This window comes from Mangifera indica, chromosome 2 (assembly GCF_011075055.1).
Source record: "Mangifera indica cultivar Alphonso chromosome 2, CATAS_Mindica_2.1, whole genome shotgun sequence".
Taxonomy (NCBI): domain Eukaryota; kingdom Viridiplantae; phylum Streptophyta; class Magnoliopsida; order Sapindales; family Anacardiaceae; genus Mangifera; species Mangifera indica.
Genome location: NC_058138.1, coordinates 14052463 through 14076464, shown reverse-complemented (window position 1 = coordinate 14076464; position 24002 = coordinate 14052463). Strand labels below are relative to the sequence as shown.

The 24002-nt window shown below is 32.7% G+C and overlaps 4 protein-coding genes across 37 annotated transcripts in view; all 4 read right to left on the bottom strand.

Moving 5' to 3' along the window:
- LOC123202313 (putative disease resistance protein RGA3) overlaps positions 1 to 1709 on the bottom strand; it is a 34544-nt gene extending 32835 nt beyond the window's left edge. Inside the window, exons 1-5 of one of the 2 annotated variants that reach the window (XR_006498958.1) lie at positions 1673 to 1709; positions 1436 to 1584; positions 996 to 1070; positions 851 to 915; positions 528 to 583 (exon numbers count right to left, since the gene is read on the bottom strand). The gene's annotated coding sequence lies outside the window, so the exon portion shown is untranslated. Of the gene's footprint in view, positions 1 to 527; positions 584 to 850; positions 916 to 995; positions 1071 to 1435; positions 1645 to 1672 lie in introns of those variants that run through there. The other variant, XR_006498957.1, reaches the window with a different exon arrangement.
- Positions 1710 to 2533: 824 nt separating this feature from the next.
- LOC123208571 (putative disease resistance protein RGA3) lies at positions 2534 to 5154 on the bottom strand. Its single transcript, XM_044626106.1, has 2 exons — positions 5015 to 5154; positions 2534 to 4725 (listed from the first exon to the last, which is right to left on the bottom strand). The coding sequence occupies exon 2, from the start codon at positions 4721 to 4723 to the stop codon at positions 2534 to 2536; it is 2190 nt and encodes a 729-aa protein (XP_044482041.1). The 5' UTR covers positions 4724 to 4725; positions 5015 to 5154.
- On the bottom strand, positions 4855 to 5326 carry LOC123208570 (putative disease resistance protein RGA4). Its single transcript, XM_044626105.1, has 2 exons — positions 5015 to 5326; positions 4855 to 4917 (listed from the first exon to the last, which is right to left on the bottom strand). The coding sequence occupies exons 1-2, from the start codon at positions 5324 to 5326 to the stop codon at positions 4855 to 4857; spliced, it is 375 nt and encodes a 124-aa protein (XP_044482040.1).
- A 7181-nt stretch (positions 5327 to 12507) lies between these two features.
- LOC123202673 (putative disease resistance protein RGA4) lies at positions 12508 to 23593 on the bottom strand. Of its 33 annotated transcripts, none has more exons than XM_044618851.1 (19): positions 20713 to 23593; positions 19989 to 20395; positions 19649 to 19732; positions 19420 to 19480; positions 19223 to 19282; positions 18978 to 19100; positions 18443 to 18513; positions 17958 to 18306; positions 17731 to 17879; positions 17494 to 17641; positions 17323 to 17406; positions 16966 to 17119; positions 16710 to 16803; positions 16521 to 16614; positions 16256 to 16374; positions 16048 to 16157; positions 15425 to 15552; positions 14205 to 14279; positions 13627 to 14070 (listed from the first exon to the last, which is right to left on the bottom strand). In XM_044618851.1, exon 1 carries the CDS (start codon positions 23512 to 23514, stop codon positions 20728 to 20730), a length of 2787 nt encoding a protein of 928 aa, XP_044474786.1. In that variant the 5' UTR covers positions 23515 to 23593; the 3' UTR covers positions 13627 to 14070; positions 14205 to 14279; positions 15425 to 15552; positions 16048 to 16157; positions 16256 to 16374; positions 16521 to 16614; positions 16710 to 16803; positions 16966 to 17119; positions 17323 to 17406; positions 17494 to 17641; positions 17731 to 17879; positions 17958 to 18306; positions 18443 to 18513; positions 18978 to 19100; positions 19223 to 19282; positions 19420 to 19480; positions 19649 to 19732; positions 19989 to 20395; positions 20713 to 20727. The 33 variants fall into 33 exon arrangements, 32 of the variants coding, with proteins under 32 accessions (XP_044474786.1, XP_044474665.1, XP_044474699.1 ...); XM_044618730.1 differs by having other exon boundaries at positions 16521 to 16609; XM_044618764.1 differs by having other exon boundaries at positions 16521 to 16568.
- Positions 23594 to 24002: the final 409 nt, after the last annotated feature.

Below are 24002 nucleotides of genomic sequence, written 5' to 3'. Positions count from 1 at the left end.
AACCAATCATTAATTAAGTTCTTTCAACTACTCTCCTAACATGATTCTCCCTCTCTTTCACAACGCAAAATGCTGCACTGAGACAATAATTTTTTATGAAATATGAAACTACACATAGAAAATTACATGCCTTACAATGAATTATGACCTTTAAGGAGTACAGGCATAGGTTATATCCAGGCCCGTCAACTTTTTCCAGCATGAAGTTCCGTTGAAGTAATTTGATGCCTGGTTTGAATATGCCTAATGACAACAAGTTTCTTAAAATTTTTGAAAATAACAAAAGGAATATGTTGGTCCTTTATCACAAGTTTCTTATTGAAATCCCTGGTTGCCCCACATTAAATGATACATTTTGGTCATTCATTGCTATAACCTAGATCGAGTACTTCTTCTGCTAATCAAAAGCAAAAATTTAGTGAAAGAAACAGTCTGTATGAATCATGTTATAGCATTGATTTTTCATAATTCATGTCATTTTCAATTTGATTGATTGCGTCAAAACAATACAAATTACTAAAACAAACCTCAATGAGCTATCAGTAGATCTCAAGGATAAATTTGGTTCTCCCATAGCAGTTTCCTGATAAAAGAGGAATTCAGTGGTAAGATAAAGTAAATGCATTTAGGTTTTAAAAAACGATGTTATGTTATTAAAAAATTAATCTCTGAAAAAGGTTAATACAACTAAAATGGTATATTTCTTATTTCCTTCAGACAAGCTAGAACAAACACTAACAAATTTCAAATTTTACCCAGTTCACTTTAGGTAAATGCTCTGTTTCAAGTTTTAAAAATCTTCTCAATAGCCCTGAAATGAAAAAAGAAGAATTGAGAAAGCATAACGAACCACAAATGAGTTGTTGTGACCGTTTGCTGAACACTACTTTTCCTGCCTCGCATAACTTGAAAAGGCTGCACCAAGACAATTTATATTTGATGAAATTTGTAATTATAAATATAATATTTGATGAAATCGAGGTGAATTATTCCACCATTACTCAAGGTTCTGCAGAGGGAATTTGATGCCTGGTTTCATGGATGGCATTCAGTGTAAATGAAAAAGCTCCCTGACACAAAATAAACCAACAGTCAGAAAAGGCAAATGACATATGTATAAAATTAATAATTTACTTAGCTGATGAGTGAAAGAAAATCCATAACAACATTAATGGCTTCACATGATAATGAAAGAAAACAAAGTGTGTATGTAGCTAAATCATAAGCTTCCCAGAAATTGAAAATTGATTAAACCAAAATAAAAGAGAGAGCATAAAAAGTAAAACAGACCGAATTATGTGAAGAATGATCTAAATCTTTAAAGCAAACTGTCCAGAAAACAGAAATTTAAATTTTTTGTAAAAATTGTAGTAAGAAAATATTTAATAATTTTGAGAAACAGATGGAGGACAGCATTTCACTGACAAAACAAGACCTGACCGTCATGTGATTGTCTTCATCTACAGTAATGACACCACAATCTTCTTCTCTCCTCACAAAAGACTGCTAATGATGCATGGTTACAATTAATTGAAAACATATTTTGGAGATGGAGGGCATCGAGGACATAATTTGAGAAACCCCCTGACAAAAGAGCAATCAACAGTCAGAGAAATCAGTTCTGAATAAAAATTGAAGAATAGACAGAACAGGTAATAATGCTGCGATATACTTTCTAGTTTAAACATGAAAAATAAAGACAAGTAAGAAAGCATAACCAACCAACCATTTGAGTAGTTAATCTCCTCATTTATTACTTCTCTCTTCTATAATCTGAAACCCCGTCCCTGGTCAAAACAGAAATTTGCATGTAAAAATTGAGTTACAACCTTTTAAATTATGAAATAGCGCATAGAGCGTATAATTTTAATTCAAGTATTAGTTATAAATTTCATACAAAATAATAAATATATTTTAATTTTAGAGTAAATAAATTAAAGAATATTTATATTTACAAAAATTAATAAATTAAAAGTGAAGTATTCATTTCATAATATTTGAAGGACAATGATAATTTCCTTTATCCACTGATTTATGATTAGCAATTAAATAAATTTAATTAATTACTAAATATATAAATAAATAAATATTGAATCACAAATACATTTATTTTAAAGAAATAAACTAAATAAAATTACTTGTAATGTGTTACTGCTTGCTCATACATTAAAATATCCGTCCATAAACATAAAGATAAAGATAGGCTATCTCACTCAGTAACATCGACTTCAAACTTACTCTGCTCTCCATGCCAACCTATTTATTATTATTATTAATAGGAAATGTTTTATTCAATTATTAATTTTAAATTTCATACCAAATAATAAATTTATTTTCAGTTTTTATTAAATAAATTCAAACATATTTCTATTTGCAATAATTAATCAATTAAAAACTGAAATATTTGAAGGATAATGATAATTCTTAGCAATTAAATAAATTTAATATGACATTCATTATTTACTAAATATTTAAATAAATATTCAATCACAAATACATTTATTTTAAAGAAATAAGCAAATAAAATTACCTCTTATTGACGCCTTCCAGGGTAGCCTAGCATAGGACAATCATAGATGTCTTTTTCCAATCTTGTATTCTGATCAAAGTGTTTTGGTAGTGCCTTCAATTTGTGACAGTGATAAATTTTCATGGAAACCAGAGATGGCATGATTGTAATAACTTCTTCTTCTTCTCCAATTGTAGTAATCTCGTAATCCCATTCTTCCCACTCAACCATGTACCAAAATTCAATTCTTTTCAATTTAGGAAAGAAAACAGATGATGAAGATGCGCTGTCATTTTCTTTTCTCAAAAATTCATTACTCACACTTTTTAACTTGTTCATATAATAGATACCTAAATATTCAAGGGATGGCAATTCTCCCAAGGGAGGCAAATGTTTACAGTTACTACAACTAACAAGTATTAAGTGCCTAAGCTTCGATAAGGACATCATCCAGTTGGGCAAAATAGTGTTGCCCCTGTAATTCAGTATTCTTAATTTCTCCAAATTTAAAGATGGTTCTAGGATTTCAAGAAGTGCTTCATCGTCCTCATTTCTCCTCTCTCTTCCATCAACATTTCTTTGGAAATCTAGTTTCAAAACAAAGAGGTTTTTTTGATTCTTTATTTCTGATCTTTTAACCTCCTCCACATCTGATATATTCCCCAATCCTTTTATAAATAACTCTCCAAAGAGATTAAGGTATTTCAAACCTTCAAGACTACATGTTTTCTTATCATTACTATCACTTACCACGAAATGCCTTAAGGTTCGGAGATTACTCAAATTTTGAATTCCTTTTGGGATGTATCTTAAAGCCCAAGTGTCATCATTTTCTAGATGCCTTAGGTTTATTAATTTTTCCATCCCTTGAGGTAATTCTTCCAATTGATCACATCCACTAATAACTAAAGTTTGCAAATTATATAATCCACATAATGCTTCAGGAAGTTTTCTCATGCCTAAGCCACTCAAATTAAAATATCTCAAATGCATCAATTTTCCTATCTCTTTAGGAATCTCTCTAATCAAACTTTTTTGATACGACCTTTTAGCTATATTTAATGCCCTTAAACATGTCAATTCACCAAATAATTTAGGCATGGTATCACGAGGTAATGTAGCCAAAGAATTTTTTGTATCATTTAAGAAACTACGCATCATTCTTAATCTAAATATGGAATCAAGAAATAAATCCTCACCATACATTGTAACCATCATGTGGCAAACTTTCTCATGATTAAAAGAGCTTATGAGTGGCTCTTTAGAACCATCAACTTCTATGTGGGCACATTCATTATTGCTTAAAAAATGAGCAAAGTCATGCACTAAATCATGCATCTTACATCCAATCACATTATTTTCATTATCTTTTTCAAATTGTTGGAATAATGATCGTGAAGCTAAATAGTCAAAATACTCTTCACCAACTATATCCATTGTCTTATTTTTTTCTTCTTTAACATATCCTTGAGCCATCCATAGTTTAATCAATTCATCTTTTTTTAATCTGTAATCTTTGGGAAATATAGCACAATATACAAAACATCTTTTCATCATACAAGGCAATTCATTATAACTCAATAATAATGGCACAAAAACATCTTCTTCAATTTTTTCAAGTTTCCATAATTCACTATCTAAGACATGTTTCCACTCTTCCCAACGCTTTTTAAAATGCAAGAGACTTCCTAATGTCTTTACAGCAAGAGGCAAACCTTTACACTTACTTGAAATCTTTTTGCTAATCTCTTCTAATTTTTCACATTCCTCAGTTGGTCTACCAAAAAATGCTAATTGCCTAAATAACAACCAACATTCATCATTACTCAACCCTTGAACATCGATAATATCAATTGAACCCATCATTTCTACAACTGACTTCTTGCGTGTTGTAATCAAAATTTTACTTCCATGGACACTATTCTTCAAACAACGATACAATCGTTCCCATTTTTTGAAATCCTCACTCCACACATCATCTAACACCAAAAAACATTTCTTACTCTGGATTAATGTACCAATACGTTGATGAAGAGATTGCAATTCACTTAAATCCTTAGTTGAATTTCCTAAAGACTCAATAATTGCTTTAGCAATTCTATGCTCATCAAAAGGTTCTGATACACATACCCATATTCTTTCGTCAAAACTATTAATTATCTCATCATGATTATAAGCAAATTGAGCAAGAGTGGTTTTTCCGATACCTCCCATTCCTATAAGAGAGATGATAGGGAGGCGTTGTTCAGTGCTTGCACATAATTTATCTATTAAAATGCTTTTACAGGCATCTTGACCACACGTCTCCTCAGACACATCAATAAATGAAGTCGTTTGTACATGTTCTAGCCTTTCGACCCTTGTGATAGTATTAAAACTATACCTCTCTTTTTGTTTCGTAATGACATCTAGATTTTCATTAACTTCTTTTATCTTGATTGCAATGTCATTACGTAAACTAACTTGTTTGAATGAAAAGCAATACGAGGGAAAGAAGAAACACACCTTCTTCTTAGGACCGGTAGCATCTTCAACCCCCTCTAGTTTTTGTTTTAGAATGGCGTAGTTCCACTCATCCAACACATCTTCAATGTCGTAGGAAGCCTGTTTGAGCTGATCTAACCAACGTCTTACAGCTGTCTCTGTCACTTGCCTTGCCTCTGCGTCAACGAGCACAGCTTGAATAGCTTCAAGATTGCTACTCAGCTTTTTAACTTCTTCGTCAACACCAACAACTAGCCTCACCTTCTGTTGTATGCCTTTGCCAGCAACTGCAGTCAACTGCTCTAAGACACCGGAAACAAGTGCTTCAGCCATAATCAGAGAATCAAGTAACTGTTCGTACAGAAAAGAGAGCCGAAGAAAAATATGAGTTTGCAGATGTGGTTGTAATGAACTGTGAAACTGCTGATAAATATCCTTTCAATTGTTCATAAGCAGCCAATATAGTCAACGTGATGAGACAATTCTTAAAAGATTCCCCACCCACGTTGGGTGTACAAGTGGGCATCAATTTGTCTTGTAATAAATTTTTCAATTCAGTTCACATTTTCTGGTTTCAATATTATAATACTTAATGTCAAATGTAATAGAGGCGACATATTTGACAATTCAACCAAGATAGAAAAATGAAGTATAGGCAGAATGAATATTCATCATGGCTGTAACTATAAGAAATGCATCAATATCAAATTATTATGGCAGTAGACTAATGAATCATATTATCATGATAGAATATTCATCACCAAATCAACCATCCAACAACATTACAGTTACTGCAACCATACTTCAACACACCAACTTCAAAATTACTACATTTGTATCATTTATATTATAAGATCCCAACCTATACAACAAAATTGTATTATCCCCCAATGTGTGGTTGTTTAAATGTCTAATAGGTCAATTTCAATTTCAGCGGCAATTTTCAAGAAACCATGAGTGACAACACTATATACTTAATCTTATTATTGCAGCACCAATTAAGTGTTAAATTGTACCAGACTTGCGTCCTCTGATGTCTACTAAGTCTCTTCTATAGTTATATTTTTAACTCTGACTTTCCCAATAATTTGTATTGAGTCTTCTTAACATATCAGAAAATTCTAACGATAGTTAACTTATGAGTGAAATTTTGGATTTTTCAAACTTCGTAGGTGTGACTTTTAGAACGTATTAGAACTTGGGTGTGAAATAGTCCTTTGGCCTACTTAAAATCTTAAGTTTAAGGGGTATTTTCGGAATTATGATCTGAAGCATAACCGCCACCATAAACTTCAACGACTCTCCCTTTATCCCCCACAATAGCAAGCTTTCATTCATGGCTACCCAACTCTTCTTCACTCAAACTCCCGACTCTTCTCGCCCACTTGTGAAATTCCTATAAAACTCCCATATAATCCCTCTTTTTGCACTTCCACCCCTCACCATCTTTTGTGGTTTATGCTCCCTCAAGACTAAGAATTGTATAAATGATACAAATGATACAACTTCTAAATTACATTTAATTGAGAAAATAAAAATAATTATAAATTCTTTTGTTAATAACAAATTACATATATGTTAATAAACTTTAAAGGATCGAACATTATTATGATCACTAAAACAAATTTTGTCGATGTGATATGAATAGGTGGTAGCTAGAGCCATAGGGCCGATCTTAAATTTGTAGGGCCTTGATTTAAATGCGATGAACTACGAAGAAAATTCCAGGAATTGGATTAACTTGTGTTCATCATTAATGTCAATTGAATATCACAGACAAAAAGGAAGTTCTGAGGTCACTTCCTACCGATCATCAATAAATTGGGTGGAAAATTATAAAAAAGGAAGAGTTCTGTCAGTGTCACCTAATGCAGAAGGAAACCAGATTCAAGATTTCATAATCACCGACAGCCTATTTTTTTTTGTTTTTCTCCTCTTGTTATAATTGGTAATTGCATATTTATATAATTTGAGTCCCACCATGTGAGTTTACAGATTTAGTGCTTACCACAGCTTGGAGACTTTGCTTGAGTGCAGAAGATTGATTCTTTTGCTTTATTAAATGGATTAAACTAAGACTAATTTGCGTATACAGTTTTTTTTTTTTTTTTTTGGTTCTAATTCTTAGTCGTTGCACGACTCTCTACTTTGTATCATTTATATTAGAAGTAAGATCCGAGCCTATACAAGAAAATTGTATAGATCAATCTCAATTTCAGCAGCAATTTTCAAGAAACCTTGTTTGACAACACTCTATACTTGATCTGATTATTGCACCACCAATTAAGTGTGTTAAATTATACCATATATGCGTCCTTTAATGTCTCTATTAGTCTTTCCTCTAGTTATATTTTTAACACCGACTTTCTTAATAATTTGTATTGAGTCTTTTTTACGTGCTCACACCATTACAACCAATTATAAGTTTAATTTGTCATTTCATTTGAAGATATAGTCAAAAAATTCCTACAATGTTTTTTAGGAAAAATGCATGACATTAATTATAAAACTTGATGATAACTGATATTCATATAACCATATAATAGAACACTAAAATTATTTACTTAAGGTAAATGACTCTGTCTGTGATGCAAAGATGATAGTTGGGTTTTCTATTAACAAAATGTTAAAATATTCACGATGTAACCTTTCAAGTATGTGGTAGAGGTTGTCTATCTCAATCATGACATCATATTTTCCATACGAATCGGGATAAATAAACTTAATAAATTCAAATTTAAACCTGCGATACTAAGAAATAAGTATATTACAATACATAATGGATTAGCATAAATAAACAGCATAAATAAACTTGCAATAGAATATAAGTAGATTAATCTTTCCTCAATATTTATCAAACTTTACAATCATTGATTTAACCATTACAGCTATATCAAGATCAAATTCCCAATCTTTTAAGATTTTTTTAATTTTATTAATCTCTATGAAGTATAAGTTAGCCGTTAGATATTATATTTACGATACAATTTTGCTTGCATTATTAAATAATCACAAACTCTGGCTAACTTTTTCCGTTCATCTCTAGTTGGTAAATATAGCAAATATGTATCATCTCTAGCTTTGCATCAAGGCCACACTTCTCAAAAAATCATCTCCACATTAAGCATATTATAGCTTGAATTACTTTAAGATTGTTTCTCAGCTTTTAACCTTCTCTCTTGACACCAACAACTAGCCTCACCTCCTGTCGTATGCCTTCAGTAACGACTGAAATCAACTGCTCTAAGACACCGGAAACAAGTGGTTCAGCCATAACCAGAGAATCAGGTAACTGTTCGTATGATAAGAGAGCCGTGAGTTTGTAGATGTGGGTGTAATTAACTGTGAAAATGCTGATATATATCCTTTCAATTCTTTATAAAATAAGAGTGTATAGGTGTAAATTCAAAGAACAAGATTATGAGAATCTTATGTGCATGCCCTGCCACTTCATTTTGTCACCCACTAAACAGAAGTTATGAGATGTGGTAGAAATAAAATTGACTTAATTTGGACCCCTTTTTTTTTTTAAACCAAGAGTAAAACGAATCCATCGTGCATCAACTTGTTGTGTAAAAATTTTATGTGATTGGATAAACAATTAATTTAATTGCTTGTAATACAGTGATTCCTGGATCCAGCTTAAAAGGTGATAGCATAACATGCTTTGAGCTTTTAAACAACATAAATATTCATCTACATAATTAAACAAGGGATCGAAATATTGACATCTTGTGTAAAAACAATAACAATTATAGAGTGTTTGAAGTATTAATTTATGTTTGGAGGCTCATTCGTCATTTAACAATAAACCAATATGCCTATAGCTCTCTAACCTAATGTAGAATGACATTGATGGGATCTACATGAGACAAAAGAACACAACAAGGAAAGGAAGGGGCACTATGGGTCTGGTAGAACCTTTTAGGAGTGAAACCATAATTTGACCGTGTATATAAAGTGACAAAAGTCTATACAATTATCAATACAATATGTTAATATACAACTATATTTATAAAATGACAATTTATATGAATTAACAGTATTATTCAATTGACACATGATATGCCTCAATAGATCTTATATTCCGGATGCATCAACAAAGTTGGTACTTTTTTATTCACCCTGATTTTTCCATACTTACATCAAGTTTGTACATTTCTTTTTCTTTTGCAATAACATCTACATTTTTAAATTATACCAGATTTGAATCATCTGATGTCTATTAATCTTTTCTCTAGTTATATTTTTAACTTTAACTTTCCCGATAATTTGTATTGAGTCTTCTTAATGTACCAAAAAATTCTAACAATAGTTAACCTATAGGTGGGATTTTGAATTTTTAAAATCTCGTAGGGGTGACTTTTTGAACGTATTAGAACTTGGGTGGAAAATAGTGCTTTGGCCTACTTAAAATCTTAAGTTTAAGGGGTATTTTCGGAATTATGATCTCAAGCATAACCGCCACCACAAACTCCAACGATTCTCCCTGTGTACTCCAGAATAGCAAGCTTTCATTCATGGCTACCCAACTCTTCTTAACTCAAACTCCCGACCCTTCTCGCCCACTTGTGAAATTCCTATAAAACTCCCATATAATCCCTCTTTTTGTACTTCCACCCCTCACCATCTCTTGTGGTTTATGCTCCCTCAAGACTGTTTCAAGCTCCAAAGCTCGATCATCATCAATTGTTCACGCTGTGCAAGAAGAAGAAGTTATTCAAGCTCCAAATTCAGATTCCTCAACTGCCCCTCCTTCGTCTTCCAAGCTTGTTCTTGTTGCTGGCGGCACTGTTGGTGTAGGTTGACACATACTGTTTTTTTTTTCCTCTAGTCTTTATAGAATTCATGATTTATACTGAGTGAATATTTAATTACTAACTGGATTTTTAATGTCATAAATATCATTGATTATTATGCATGTCATAGTTAGAAATTGTTGGTTTGCTGGAAGATATTGATCCCGGTAACAAAACAGGGATGTCGGTACCGTTTCTATTGCTGAAAGCGTGAGTTTACTGAAAAATATTGATCCCAGTAACACTGGGATTTTGGTAGCATTTCCAGGAAAATTTAGCCTTCATATTGTTTGGACTGAATTAATATGTAATGCTTTTGGTCTAAGATATTTTTTTTGTGTTTTCCATTTGCTCCTTCAAAACCTTCGAGATCAACTTAGTTGAGGTAAGCATATATAGGAACACATAAAATTCTGAAGAACCAGCGTTCTGGTTTTTCAAAATTCAAACAGCCCACTTTTTACTCTGTCTCACATCATGAGAGGTAAATTTCCTAGACGGCATGTTATCCAATACTTGTTATTCCTCTATTTAAGAAATCAATAAAAGCATAAACAGCTTACCTTAACCACAGTGCTGTCTCAGCTGGGAATGGGCTGCAGCAATCTTAGGGTGAGCGAGAGCATTATTTTTTACCTGTGCAATGTCTAAAATTTGATTCAGCATAAATTTTAACATATCAAACCCCATTTGCAACCCAATGTATAGTATTAATTTGGTCAATCTAACTGTTGACAGTCACTCAAAATCTATGCTTCTATGATAGAAAGCAAACTACATTTTAACAGAAAGATGTTTTCAAAGAAATGTAAAACAAGTACCCTATAACAATACATCAAACAACTTGAAGTACATGAAAATTTTCATCTCTCAACTTATCAGTAAGTGGCAAAATCTGTTGTTAGAATTTGTTCTATTCAAGGAGCCAGTAGGAAATAGAAATATACATCAGATGTAATCACCAAGAAATTGTAAAATCCAAAAGATGTAGCACTTCTTCCCTCAGGCAAATTTGCTGTTTGTCACGAGGGCCCCCGTTAAATTTCTTACATTGAACAATAATTATTACAGGCCCTTAATTCCATGCTTAATTTGCACTTTGAGCATTTCCTCAGCAAAATCAGTTTGAGAGTTAAAATTCTCAACACAGGTAACCGACTAGTTAATCATCTCTGCACATTAAAGAAAATACAATATCAGAAACAAAATGCTGTGATCAGACAACAAATATTTTGATGATATAGAAAACATAAATAGAATATTACATGCCTTAGAATAAAAGACAAAAAGCACTTAAACCTTAGAAGAAAATTAATGTACACAAACTGGGCATATGACCTTTAAGAAAGACATAAAAGTCTTAATATATGCAACTCTTGGTCAAGAAAAGCAATGCAACAACTACCTCAATCTGCCAACTTCTTCTCAAGATGAAACTAGAAAATAGAAATAAACAGCATCAAATGCTAGCTTACCAAGCAGATTTGACCAATTGTTTCATCCTGTAGATTTTCTCTGCTTATAAGTGCCTCAATCAAGTTTTCTTCGGTGCATGATGTAAATTGGTCCTCCATTTGTAGGGTCTGGAGTATTTTACATAGATTTGAAATTCTCAGCATGTAGTTAACAAGCATCAAAGTAAGAAGTTACACTAAGATGTAATGTGCTTTCTAATTAAACATCAAGAATTGAAGAGAGAGCAGAAAGCAATATTGGGAAAGCATAGCCAAACATTAAATGATCTCTTCTAACACCATCCGTCCTCTCTTTGATAACCCGAAATGTTGGACTGAGAATATAAATATTTGATGAAATTTGACGCTAACATACAAAACATTACATGCCTTAGTTAAAGGAAAAAGGAAAAGCTTAACATTATCAGAAAATTCATCTCTGAGAAGTGGGTTTACAACCTTCAAGAAGTGAGGATACACAAGATATTTCCTGGCCAGTCAATGGTTTCCAATATGACAAAAAAGTTTGGCAGAGTGAATTTGATGCCTGGCTTCAATAAGATCAAGAAGAACAAATGTCTTAGTAAGGCAAATTTTGGTTTAAAAAAAAGAGGAATGCAACAAGAACATCAATCTGCAAAATTCTTAATAAATACATCATATATCAACCATGATTTTTCGGCAAATTCATGGCATCTTCTACCTACTTGTCTGCATCAAAATTAACATATCAAAATCAAGTTTAATTAGCCAGAGAGAATGCATCTTTTCAATGACCCACTAAGTGGACACACAAGCAAGAACACAAACCTTTCACAATGAGTCATCAAATGATATCAAAGAGAGAATCCATTGTAATTTGAGCAGCACCCTCATGAATGAGCAATCCAACAGTAAGAGAGCAAATAACAGATACATAAATCAATTCTGCATTAATATTAAAGGATTTCAAGAACAATCAATAAAGATGTAATGTGCAACATCATGAAAAAACAGAGAAGTGAGAAAGTAAACCAACCATTTCAGTCATTTTTTGGGGCATAGAAAATATCACATTAAAGATATTTTCACCTCTGTCAAATTTAACCTCTCCTTTGCTTTTCCCTGGAGTACTTATTCTGTCGATCAATTGCAGAACAAATAAATTATCTAAATTAAGAGCCCAACTAGAAAATTTGTTCAGCATATTGACGAAATAATAGTATCATATACAGAATATTAACGAAATGAAGAAAGACAGAGATCAGTAAGAAAACATGCCATTAACTACTCCACCCACGCCATTTTTCCTGCCTTCCTTGATGCGAAATGACACACTGTGATAATTTTTCTGGGTATGTCAAATTTTTCCAGCATGATACAAAGTTCTGCAGAGGGAAATAAAGCTTGGTTTCAGTAATTTCAAAGAGAAAAAAATGTCTTAACATAGGTAACTTGCCTCACTACTTAATAAAACAAACCTTAAATGAGTTCTTCTTGAGTATTCTTCTACATATATCACTTCTCTCTTCCAATAGCGCAAAACACTGCACTGAAACTATACATATTTGTTCTGAGGTTGAAATTTGAAACTGTGAATAGAAAATTATATCATATAATTAATTTATGAAAACTTGGGATATTAAAGTTACATAGATGAAATTTGCTGCCTTGTTTAAAAGTTTAATATATATATGAAAACTAAGTTGGCCATCATAAAAATTTCAGTGTTCCATATTGTGGTTTTGGAAAATGCTTTGTTTTTTAAATAATCTAAATAGCCTTGAAAAAACTTCACAACATTAATTGATTCATTTGATGACAAAAGAGAAAAAAAAACATGTATAAGAATCAATCCGAAGCTTCTCAAACACATTATTTACAAAAATATCAAAATAAGACACAGTACATGCAAAAGTTATTAGAGAGAAAGTGCTTTTCAAAGAGTAAACAAGATCTCACTGTCATGAGATTGTCTTCAACAATCTCCTGCTCCTCATAACTGGTGATGATGGATGGCTATGATTATACAGAAGAGCATATGGGAGATGTTCCAAACGGATGAAGGGCCATCAACAATTAACTCTAAAGTATTTTCTTGTAAAAGAAATTTCTTACTACTTGCTCATACATTAAAATGTAAATGGACAAGTATATGATTTCTAGACATAAAGTTGTGACCAACAATTTGACATCTAATGCATAGACACATTCTTGGAGAAACCTCTCTTTTTATGGTGAAAAAAAGAGTGCCACAACAAAACCAGAATGATTGTTAGACACCATCATTGAATATGAACCTAGATGACCACCCTGTTATACAAATTATATTTGTAATTTCACATGCATAACTTAAAGTAACTCAAAGGAAAATGAACCCAAAAAAGTTGACCATTAATACCTTGCAGCCACTAGTTTCAATGGAAAAAGTTGAGAACTCATGAGTCTTGTAAACAGCAACACAAACTCCCTGAGTTTCCTGTACTGATGGTAACAAAATTCAGAAATAGTAACTTATAATCACAGTTGAATCACTTCCAGGCTCTATAAGATCTGGGGATAGATCCATCGCTGCATAGACAACATCACAACAAGAGTAATGTAGACAATTACTAATGGAACAGTCCCAGAAAAATAGGATTATGGTCTACCCCTCCATAAACTAAAGCATCACCAGATGTCATAAAGATAGGATATCTCATATCACTCCTTGATTGCAAAATCAGAAATATGTTGCACAATAAACTGTATCTATCATCATGATAGACATGGTCATAAAACTTACTCTGCTCTCCATGCCGGTATACATCTTGTTTTCCCCGGTAACAAACACTGGCATGCCAACCTATTGGAATTTCAGCATTTAAGTGATAATAAAATGAACAATAACGTTACAAGAATCTGGAAGGAAAAACAATTACAAAGAAATTTGTATGAGCCAAAGCACAAAGCATAACAGTTAAGTTAAAAGTTAATTACCATAGAAGCAAAAAATTTGGTTGCAGAAACCGTGGTTGCACCATTCCACAGGGTAGCCACCTGAATATTCATCAGCTAGTTGTGAAAGAGAAAACCAACAATTAGCAATATCTTAGCAACATGACCAATATAGATTTGTGCAAATCACCATATAAGCGGGAAAAGACTGCTGATTGTCCCACAGAGATAAGAGAAACCAACTCAAACACCCCAAAAAAAAGGTTGAAAAACTTAATGGCTAGCACTAAGATAGAAAAGAATTTGGATATTGATTAAAAGTTTCCAAGAATGAGTTTAAGATAAACATCCATAATACAGGGATGTCATCTAAAATAGCAGTGGTTGCAGGGATTGCTCCATTTTCCCCCTTAATATGGGCTTTATAGTTTAGGTTTTAACATGAAAGCAATACTATGTATATTCACTTTAGATATATAAATATGTACACATTTATATGAATTATTATATGATTGGATGTTGTTTTATCTTTAATTCAAAATTATTTAATTTTATAATAATTTATATAAATGTACACACATTTGTATACCCAAAATAAATGCACATAGTTTTATTGTTAACATAAATATCCCTTTAATATTATTAATAAAAATAATTTAATTCAAGTATTAATTGTAAATATCATATGAAGTATTTAGGGCTGGATTCGAGCCGAGCCGAGCTCGGCTCGCAGCCAGCTCGGGCTCGGCTCGGTTTTTTTATGGCCGGCTCGAGTTCGGCGCGGCTCGTTTATGGCTCGGCTCGGCTCGTTTTTCATATCAAAACGACACCGTTTTGTATATATATATAGATCAAAACGACGTCGTTTTGTATAAAAAATTAAAAAAAAAATTACCGAGCCAACCCGAGCCAGTTCGAGCTCGATTGAGCCGAGTAGAGCCCGGCTCGTTTCGGGCTCGAACCGAGCTGAGCCGAGCTCGAGCTCGAGCTGGCTCGGCTCGAATCCAGCCCTAGAAGTATTAAATATATATTTTATTTTTGATAAAATAAATTTAAAAATATTTTACATTTTAAAAAATTAATAAATTAAAAAGTGAAATTTTCATGATATTTGAAGGATAAGTATTATTTCCTTTATCCACTTATTTATAATTAATACTTAAATAAATTTAATATAATATGACATTCATTAATTACTAAATATATAAATAAATATTCAATCACAAATACATTTATTTAAAGAAACAAGCAAATAAAATTACCTCTCCACATTTATTATTGTTCTTTGCTAAGGGACACTTGTTCATATCATCCAGCATGGAAACGGTAAATCAACCAGAAACTTTTACTTAGAACTTAAACATATCTACACAGATTAATTTGGTTCGATCTAAAAGAAACGAAATCCAAAATAAAACGAATATGCAGAATCCAAGAGTTCATGGCCATACAATGCTAATTCAAGCCAAAAATCAGAACCAAGAAGGCCAAATCAAAACCATGCCACATACAACGGATTAGGGATAAACAAAACACAAAATAGACTCATATCAAATGATTCCAAGATTTCAATTAAGTTCTATGCTTTCATAAAAACAAAATAATAGACCCTTTAGATGAAGTTCTATAATTTCAATCTATAGACCTGACGTTTTGAAGTCTCCTTTTTGCAGAGAGAATTTGAGCACCAGTACACACTATCAATTGAATCACTTTAAAATATATATCACTACTAGAAAACTAGAGCATAATGAAAATCTAATGGCTATTTTTCATGACTCACAAGCAACGATCAAAGAAACATAGTGGTCTAACGATAATTTTAATTGAAATTATATTTGACTTGAATTATCATAAACAAATCAATACAACATATGAACATTACCTCAACTACAATGTTGTCTGAGCTGGGAAAGAGATGCAGCAATCTGAGCCCCAACAAGAGCATTATTTTTCAACAATGCAATGTCTAAATTTTGGGAAAGCGATGCCCATCTGCATTAAATGAAGAAACCAAAATCAAGTTTAATTAGCTAGAGAGAACGTGGCTTTTCAAGGACCCACTAAGTACAGACACAGGCAAGAACACAAACCTATCACTATGAGTCATCAAATGATTTCAAAGAGAGAATCCAATGTAATTTGAGAAGCTCCCTCATTAATGAGCTATCCAACAGTGAGGGAAAGCAAATAACAGATATATAAATCACTTCTGCATTAATATTAAAGAATTTCAAGAATAATTAATAAAGATGTGATGTGCAACATGAAGACAAAACTGAGAAGTGAGAAAGTAAATCCACCATTTCAGTCATTTTGAGGAAAATAGAAAACATCACATTTAACATATTTCCATACCTTCCAAATTTAGCCTCTCCATCTCTGTTTTTTCCGGGAGTACTTATTCTGTCAATCAATTCTCTAAATTACAAGCCCAACTAGAAAATCTGTTCTACATAACAGGAAATAATAGAATGATATGCAGAATATTATCCAATATTTGTTATCCCTCTATTTAAGAAATCAAAAAAAGCCTAAGCAACTTACCTTAACCACAGTACTGTCTCAGCTGGAAATGGGCTGCAGCAATCTTAAGGCCAGCAAGAGTAACATTTTTCACATTTGCAATGTCTAAAATTTGCTTCAGGAGAAATTTTAACATATCAACCACATTTGCAACCCAAAAACATGATAACATAAAGATGTTTTCAAAGCAATGTAAAACAAGTACCTTATAACAATACCTGACACAACTAAACAAGTACCTTATAACAATACCCAAAAACATGACACAACTAAATACCTTATAACAACTTATCAGTAAGTGGCATTATCTCTTGTAACAATTCGCCATTTTCCTTGATTAGATATCTCCATCTAGCATTCTTTTACCCTTATGGTTGAATTTCTTGTCTCAATCAATTCATCACTCCATGAACATTTGATGCTAAAGCTCACTGTAAAATATATACTCAACATTTGATTAGATACAGAAATTTGCTGTTTGTTTTACAAGTGCTTCAATAAAGTTCCTGCCATTGCTTTATCCCTTCCACCCCCACCACCTTAGGTTTTTCCCGAATCATCAACAGATTACAAATTTACAACATGAAATACAGAAACGGTGAAAATGGAAGTGTTATCAATGCAGAATTGTTACCTTGAGCATGGAAGTATCGACAGTGAACTTGATTGCATTGACTGCAGCATACGAGCGAAGATAGTACATTCCAATCTTCAAACCCTTTTGTACAAGAGGGGAATAATTAGAATGATGATATAAACAAAATTTGAGGAACTGAAAATAAGGGGGGTTGAGTTAAGTTAATACCCTTGACCATGCATGGAAGTGTAGGGAAGTTAGCTTTGCAAAATTGGGCTGGTTCATATGAATGTTGAGGCTTTGGCTCTGATCTATGTAAGAGCGTCGGGCAACAGCCATGTCGACCAATGTGCTCTGCCTGATCTCCCAAACATTCCTGAAGTGGCAGCAAAAATGTATTCGTTTATTCTGAGAGTTGATATAGAGAAAACTGGAAGGGACAGAGCAGAGAAGTTGGATTGGTACTTATAAATTGCTTTCAGTTCGTCAGGGATTTCTGGGATCTTCTGAACAGAGCCATCGTCATATATGATTTTGTTCTTGATAACAAAAGACCAGAGACCCATCTCGTTAAGCCATGAAGAAGATGTTTGTTAACTACCACAAATTCACTGCTGAAAGGGAAGAAACAGTTAGGAAAAAGAAATAACCAATTTAATGGAAGCAGCATAAAATAAGTTTGTGCTGCAAACCTTAGGAATCTGCGACTGTAAATATTGGAAGTATATGGCTCAAACCACTCGTTGTTTCCAAGAATCTGGCTTGCGGAGGCAGTTGGCATTGCAGCCACAAGAAGTGAATTTCTTAACATAGGTAACTTGGCTTGGCTCACTACAAACCTCAAACAAGTAGTCCCTTTTTAGTACTGAAATTTCATGCCTTTCCATTATCTGTTTCAGGAAAACTGTAACGCAGAAGACTTTTCATTGGACATGAATGTGAACATCGAAAACAAGGAAGAAGCAAACAAAAACAGTTTTTTGGAGATGCTCCAAACAGACAGAGGGCATAGAGGGCATCCACTTTAATTTGAGAAACCCCCTGATAAAAGAGCAATCAACAGTAAGAGAATTCAGTTCTGAATAAAAATTAAAGAATTTACAGTACAGGTAATAATGCTGCGATGTACTTTCTAGTTTCAACATGGAAAAAAAATACAGAAGTAAGAAAGCGTAACCTGAACAATTTGAGTCCTTTTGAGTACAGAATCTCCTCATTTATTCCCTCTCTCTTCCCTAATCTGAAACCCTGTCCCTTGTCAAAAGAGAAATTTGCATGATTTAGAGGGAAAAAATGGGATAAACAAATGTCAGATGATTAACCTATGAAGAAATGAGTTACAACCTTTTAAATTATGAAATAGCTCATACATAGAGGATATTTCCAGGTCTCTCAAAATTTTCCAAAATGATAGAAAATCCCTCTAATATTATTAATATGAAAAGTTTTATTCAAGTATTAATTTTAAATTTCATACCAAATAATAAATATATTTTCATTTTTTATTAAATAAATTCAAACATATTTCTATTTGCAATAATTAATAATTTAAAAACTGAAATATTTGAAGGATAATGATAATTTTCCTTTACCCAATGATTTATAATTAGCAATTAAATAAATTTAATATGACATTCATTATTTACTAAATATTTAAATAAATATTCAATCACAAATACATTTGTTTTAAAGAAATAAGCAAATAAAATTACCTCTTATTGACACCTTCCAGGGTAGCTTAGTAGAAGACAATAAGAAATAACTTTTTTCAATTTTGTATTCTGATCAAGGTGTATTGGTAGTGCCTTCAATTTGGGGCAGTTGTGAAAAAAGGGCTGTGGAGTTAACAAAGCATCACTACAAGTCATAAAGATAGTCCATCTCATATCACTCCTTGGTTGATGTAATAGAAAAATGTTGCACAAAAACAATATCTATACATGGACATGAAACATACTCTGCTCTCCATGCTGATTTACGCCTCCAATTCCCCAGTAACAAACACAAGGATGCCAACCTATTGGAATGTTAACATTCAAGTAATAATTAAAAGAATGATAATGTTACAAGAATCTGGAAAGAAAAACAATTGCAAAGAAATTTGTATGAGCCAGAGCAAAAAGCGTTAAGACAATTAAGCCTAAAGTTAATTACCATAGAAGCAAAAAAACATGGTTGCAGAAACAGTAGTTGCACCATACCCTCTGGTAGCCACCTGAAAAGCGCATCAGTCAGTTGTGAAAGTGAATTAGCATAGAAGAATTCAGAGTATCATTTCATGGCATTCCATCATCTCTCCTGCTAAATTTTCAGAAATTACAACAAATAACATTGGGCTGAAAGCCTATGTTAAGACGGTGATTGATATCAAAGCACCACTCACAACATGAGCAATGTCCCTCCACGCTGTCTTTTGTGCTCTGCTTCCTAACTTAGCAAGCCTTTCCAGTTCTTCAATACTCAAAACCTACAAATAGCAACATCTTAACAAGGCCGTGATACTTTCTGTTTAAATATGATGAAATGAAGAAAGAATCGAGATTAGTGACAAAGCAAAACACATGCCTTAATAAAAGTTAAAAAGAACTTAAACCTTATACGAAAATTAAAGTACACAAAGTGGGGTTATGACCTTTAAGAAAAACGAATAAATACTCTGTTTCAATTTTGGGTAAGTTCACTTTCTGAAATGAGAAGCAAGAAGAGGAAAAAGAGAAACATACCTTCTTCTTTCTAGGAAAAAGGACATTTTTAACCCCCTGATCAATTCGCTGTTTCAACAAAGCATAATTCCACTCATCCAACACGTCTTCAATGTCATAGAAAGCCTGTTTGAGCCAATCTAACCAAAGTCTTACAGTTGTCTCCTTCACTTGCCTTGCCTTGCCTCTGCATCAACGAGCACAGCTCGAATAGCTTCAAGATTGCTTCTCAGCTTTTCAACTTCTTTCTTTGTCGACACCAAAAACTATCCTCACCTCTTGTTGTATGCTTTCTTCACCAACAACTGAAATCAACTACTCTCTAAGACACCGGAAACAAGTGCTTCAGCCATAACCAGAGAATCAGGAAAAATTTGATTGAGCCAATCCGGTATCTGTTTGGAATCCGAAATATATTGCTACCTTTACTGTTGAATAATAAATCTAATTAATAATAAATAATAATATTATTCAATTCAATTAATTAACCTTGCAAACAATGGTAATTGGATTTTGAACTTAATTCATTTTTTATTAAATAAATTCAAACATATTTCTATTTGCAATAATTAATAATTTAAAAACTGAAATATTTGAAGGATAATGATAATTTTCCTTTACCCAATGATTTATAATTAGCACTTAAATAAATTTAATATGACATTCATTATTTACTAACTAAATATTTAAATAAATATTCAATCACAAATACATTTATTTTAAAGAAATAAGCAAATAAAATTACCTTTTATTAACACCTTCAAGGGTAGCGTAGCATAGGACAAGCATAGATATCTTTTTTCAATCTTGTATTCTGAACAAGGTGCTTTGGTAGTGCCTTCAATTTGGGACAGTACTGAATTTTCAAGTAAACCAGAGATGTCATGATTGTAATAACTTCTTCTTCTTCTCCAACTCTAGTAATCTCGTAATCCCATTCTTCCCACTCAAACATAAACCAAAATTCAATTCTTTTCAATTTAGGAAAGAAAACAGATGATGAAGATATGCCGTCATTTTCTTTTCTCAAAAATTCATTACTCACACTTTTCAAACTCTGCATACTATTGATAACTAAAAATTCAAGGGATAGCAATTCTCCCAAGGGAGGCAAATGCTTACAGTTACTACAACCATAAAGTGTTAAGTGTCTGAGCTTGGTTAAGGACATCATCCAGTTGGGCAAAATAGTGTTGCCTCTGTAACTCCATATACCTAATTTCTCCAAATTTAAAGATGGTTGTAGGATTTCAAGAAGTGCTTCATCCTCCTCATTTCTCCTCTCTCTTACATCAACATTTTTTTCAAAATCTAGCCCCAAATCAATGAGGCTTTTTCGATTCTTTATTTCTAATCTTTTAACCTCCTCCACATCTGATACATTTCCCAACTTGTTTATAGACAACTCTCCAAAGAGATTAAGGTATTTCAAACCTTCAAGACTACATGTTTTCTCATCATTACTACCACTTACCACAAAACATTTTAAGGTTCGAAGATTACTCAATCTTTGAATTCCTATTGGGATGTATCTTAATGCCCAAGTCCCCCAATTTTGTAGATGCCTTAGGTTTATTAATTTTTCCATCCTTTGAGGTAACTCTTCCAATTTAGGACACCAACTAATATCTAAAGTTTGCAAATTATATAATCCACATAATGCTTCAGGAAGTTTTCTCATGCCTAAGCCACTCAAATTAAGATATCTCAAATGCATCAATTTTCCTACCTCTTTAGGAATCTCTTCAATCCTTCCTATACGTTGCAAACCTCTTCTAATGGTTAATGCCCTTAAACATGTCAATTCACCAAATACTTTTGATAACATATTAGGAGGCAATATACCCTCATGATAGTTGCAATAACATAATAAAGTGCGCATCCTTCTCAAACTAAAAATGGAATTAGAAAATAGATTCTCTCCATAAATTGTTGTCATCACATGACAAGCTTTCCCATGATTACAAGAGTTTATGATTGGCTCTTTATTGCCACCAACTTCCATGTGGAGACATTCATTCTTACATAAGAACTGAGCAAAGTCATGCACTAAATCATGCATCTTACATCCAATCACATTATTTTCATCATCTTTTTTAAACTCTTGGAATAATGATCGTGAAGTTAAATAGTCAAAATACTCTTCTCCAACTATCTCCACTGCCTTATCTTCTTCTTCTTCTTCTTTAACATATCCTTGAGCCATCCATAGTTTAATCAATTCATCTCTATTTATTTCATAATCCTTAGGAAATATGGCACAATATACAAAACATCGTTTTATCATACAAGGCAAATCATTATAACTCAATAATAATGGTCGAAAAACTTCTTCTTTAATTTCTTTAAGTTTCCATAATTCACTATCTAAGACAAGTTTCCACTCTTCCCAACTTTTTTTAAAGCGCAAAAGACTTCCTAATGTCTTTGCAGCAAGAGGCAAACCCTTGCACTTGTTTGAAATCTTTTTTCCAATCTCTTCTAATCTTTCACATTCCTCAAGAGGCCTATCAAAAAATGCTATTCGCTTAAACAACAACCAACTTTCATCATCACTCAACCCTTGAACATTGATTATATCATTTGAACCCATCTTTTTTGCAACTGGCTCATTGCGTGTTGTAATCAAAATTTTACTTCCCTCAAGACCATCATTCAAACAACGATACAATGGTTCCATTTTTTTGTAATCCTCACTCCACACATCATCTAACACCAACAAAAATTTCTTCCTTTGAATTGATGTACTAATACATTTATGAAGAGATTGCAATTCAATTAAATTTATAGTAGAACCTTCTAAAGACTCGATAATTGCTTTAGCAATCCTGTGCTCATCAAAAGGTTCTGATACACATACCCATATTCTTTCGTCAAAACTATTAATTACCTTATCATGATTATAAGCAAATTGAGCAAGAGTAGTTTTTCCGATACCTCCCATTCCTATAAGAGAGATGATAGGGAGGCGTTGTTCAGTGCTCGCACATAATTTATCTATTAAAATGCTTTTACAGACATCTTGACCACTCATCTCTTCAGACACATCAATAAATGAAGTCGTTTGTACATGTTTTGGCTTTTCGACCTTTGTGATAGTATTAAAACTATACCTCTCTTTTTGTTTCGTAATGACATCTAGATTTTCATTAACTTCTTTTATCTTGATTGCAATGTCATTACGTAAACTAACTTGTTTGAATGAAAAGCAATACGAGGGAAAGAAGAAACACACCTTCTTCTTAGGACCGGTAGCATCTTCAACCCCCTCTAGTTTTTGTTTTAGAATGGCGTAGTTCCACTCATCCAACACATCTTCAATGTCGTAGGAAGCCTGTTTGAGTTGATCTAACCAACGTCCTACAGCTGTCTCTGTCACTTGCCTTGCCTCTGCGTCAACGAGCACAGCTTGAATAGCTTCAAGATTGCTACTCAGCTTTTTAACTTCTTCGTCAACACCAACAACTAGCCTCACCTTCTGTTGTATGCCTTTACCAGCAACTGCAGTCAACTGCTCTACGACGCCGGAAACAAGTGCTTCAGCCATAATCAGAGAATCAAGTAACTGTTCGTACAGAAAAGAGAGCCGAAGAAAAATATGAGTTTGCAGATGTGGTTGTAATGAACTGTGAAACTGCTGATAAATATCCTTTCAATTGTTCATAAGCAGCCAATATAGTCAACGTGATGAGACAATTCTTAAAAGATTCCCTACCAGGTTGGGTGTACAAGTGGGCATCAATTTGTCTTGTAATAAATTTTTCAATTCAATTCAAATTTTCTGGTTTCAATATTATAATACTTAATGTCAAATGTAATAGAGGCGACATATTTGACAATTCAACCAAGATAGAAAAACGAAGTATAGGCAGTAGACTAATGAATCATATTATCATGATAGAATGAATATTCATCACCAAATCAACCATCCAACAACATTAAAGCTACTGCAACCATACTTCAACACACCAATTTCATAATTACTACATTTGTATCATTTATATTATAAGTAAGATCCAAACTTATATGAGAAAA

Coding starts and splice junctions, on each gene's coding strand:
- LOC123208571 (XM_044626106.1), bottom strand. CDS start 4,723: ATGGGAGGTATCGGAAAAACCACTCTTGCTCAATTTGCTTATAATCAT.
- LOC123208570 (XM_044626105.1), bottom strand. CDS start 5,326: ATGGCTGAAGCACTTGTTTCCGGTGTCTTAGAGCAGTTGACTGCAGTT. Junction 4,918..5,014: donor CTACCGGTCCTAAGAAGAAG/GTGTGTTTCTTC, acceptor ATGAAAATCTAG/ATGTCATTACGAAACAAAAA.
- LOC123202673 (XM_044618859.1), bottom strand. CDS start 23,514: ATGGCTGAAGCACTTGTTTCCGGCGTCGTAGAGCAGTTGACTGCAGTT.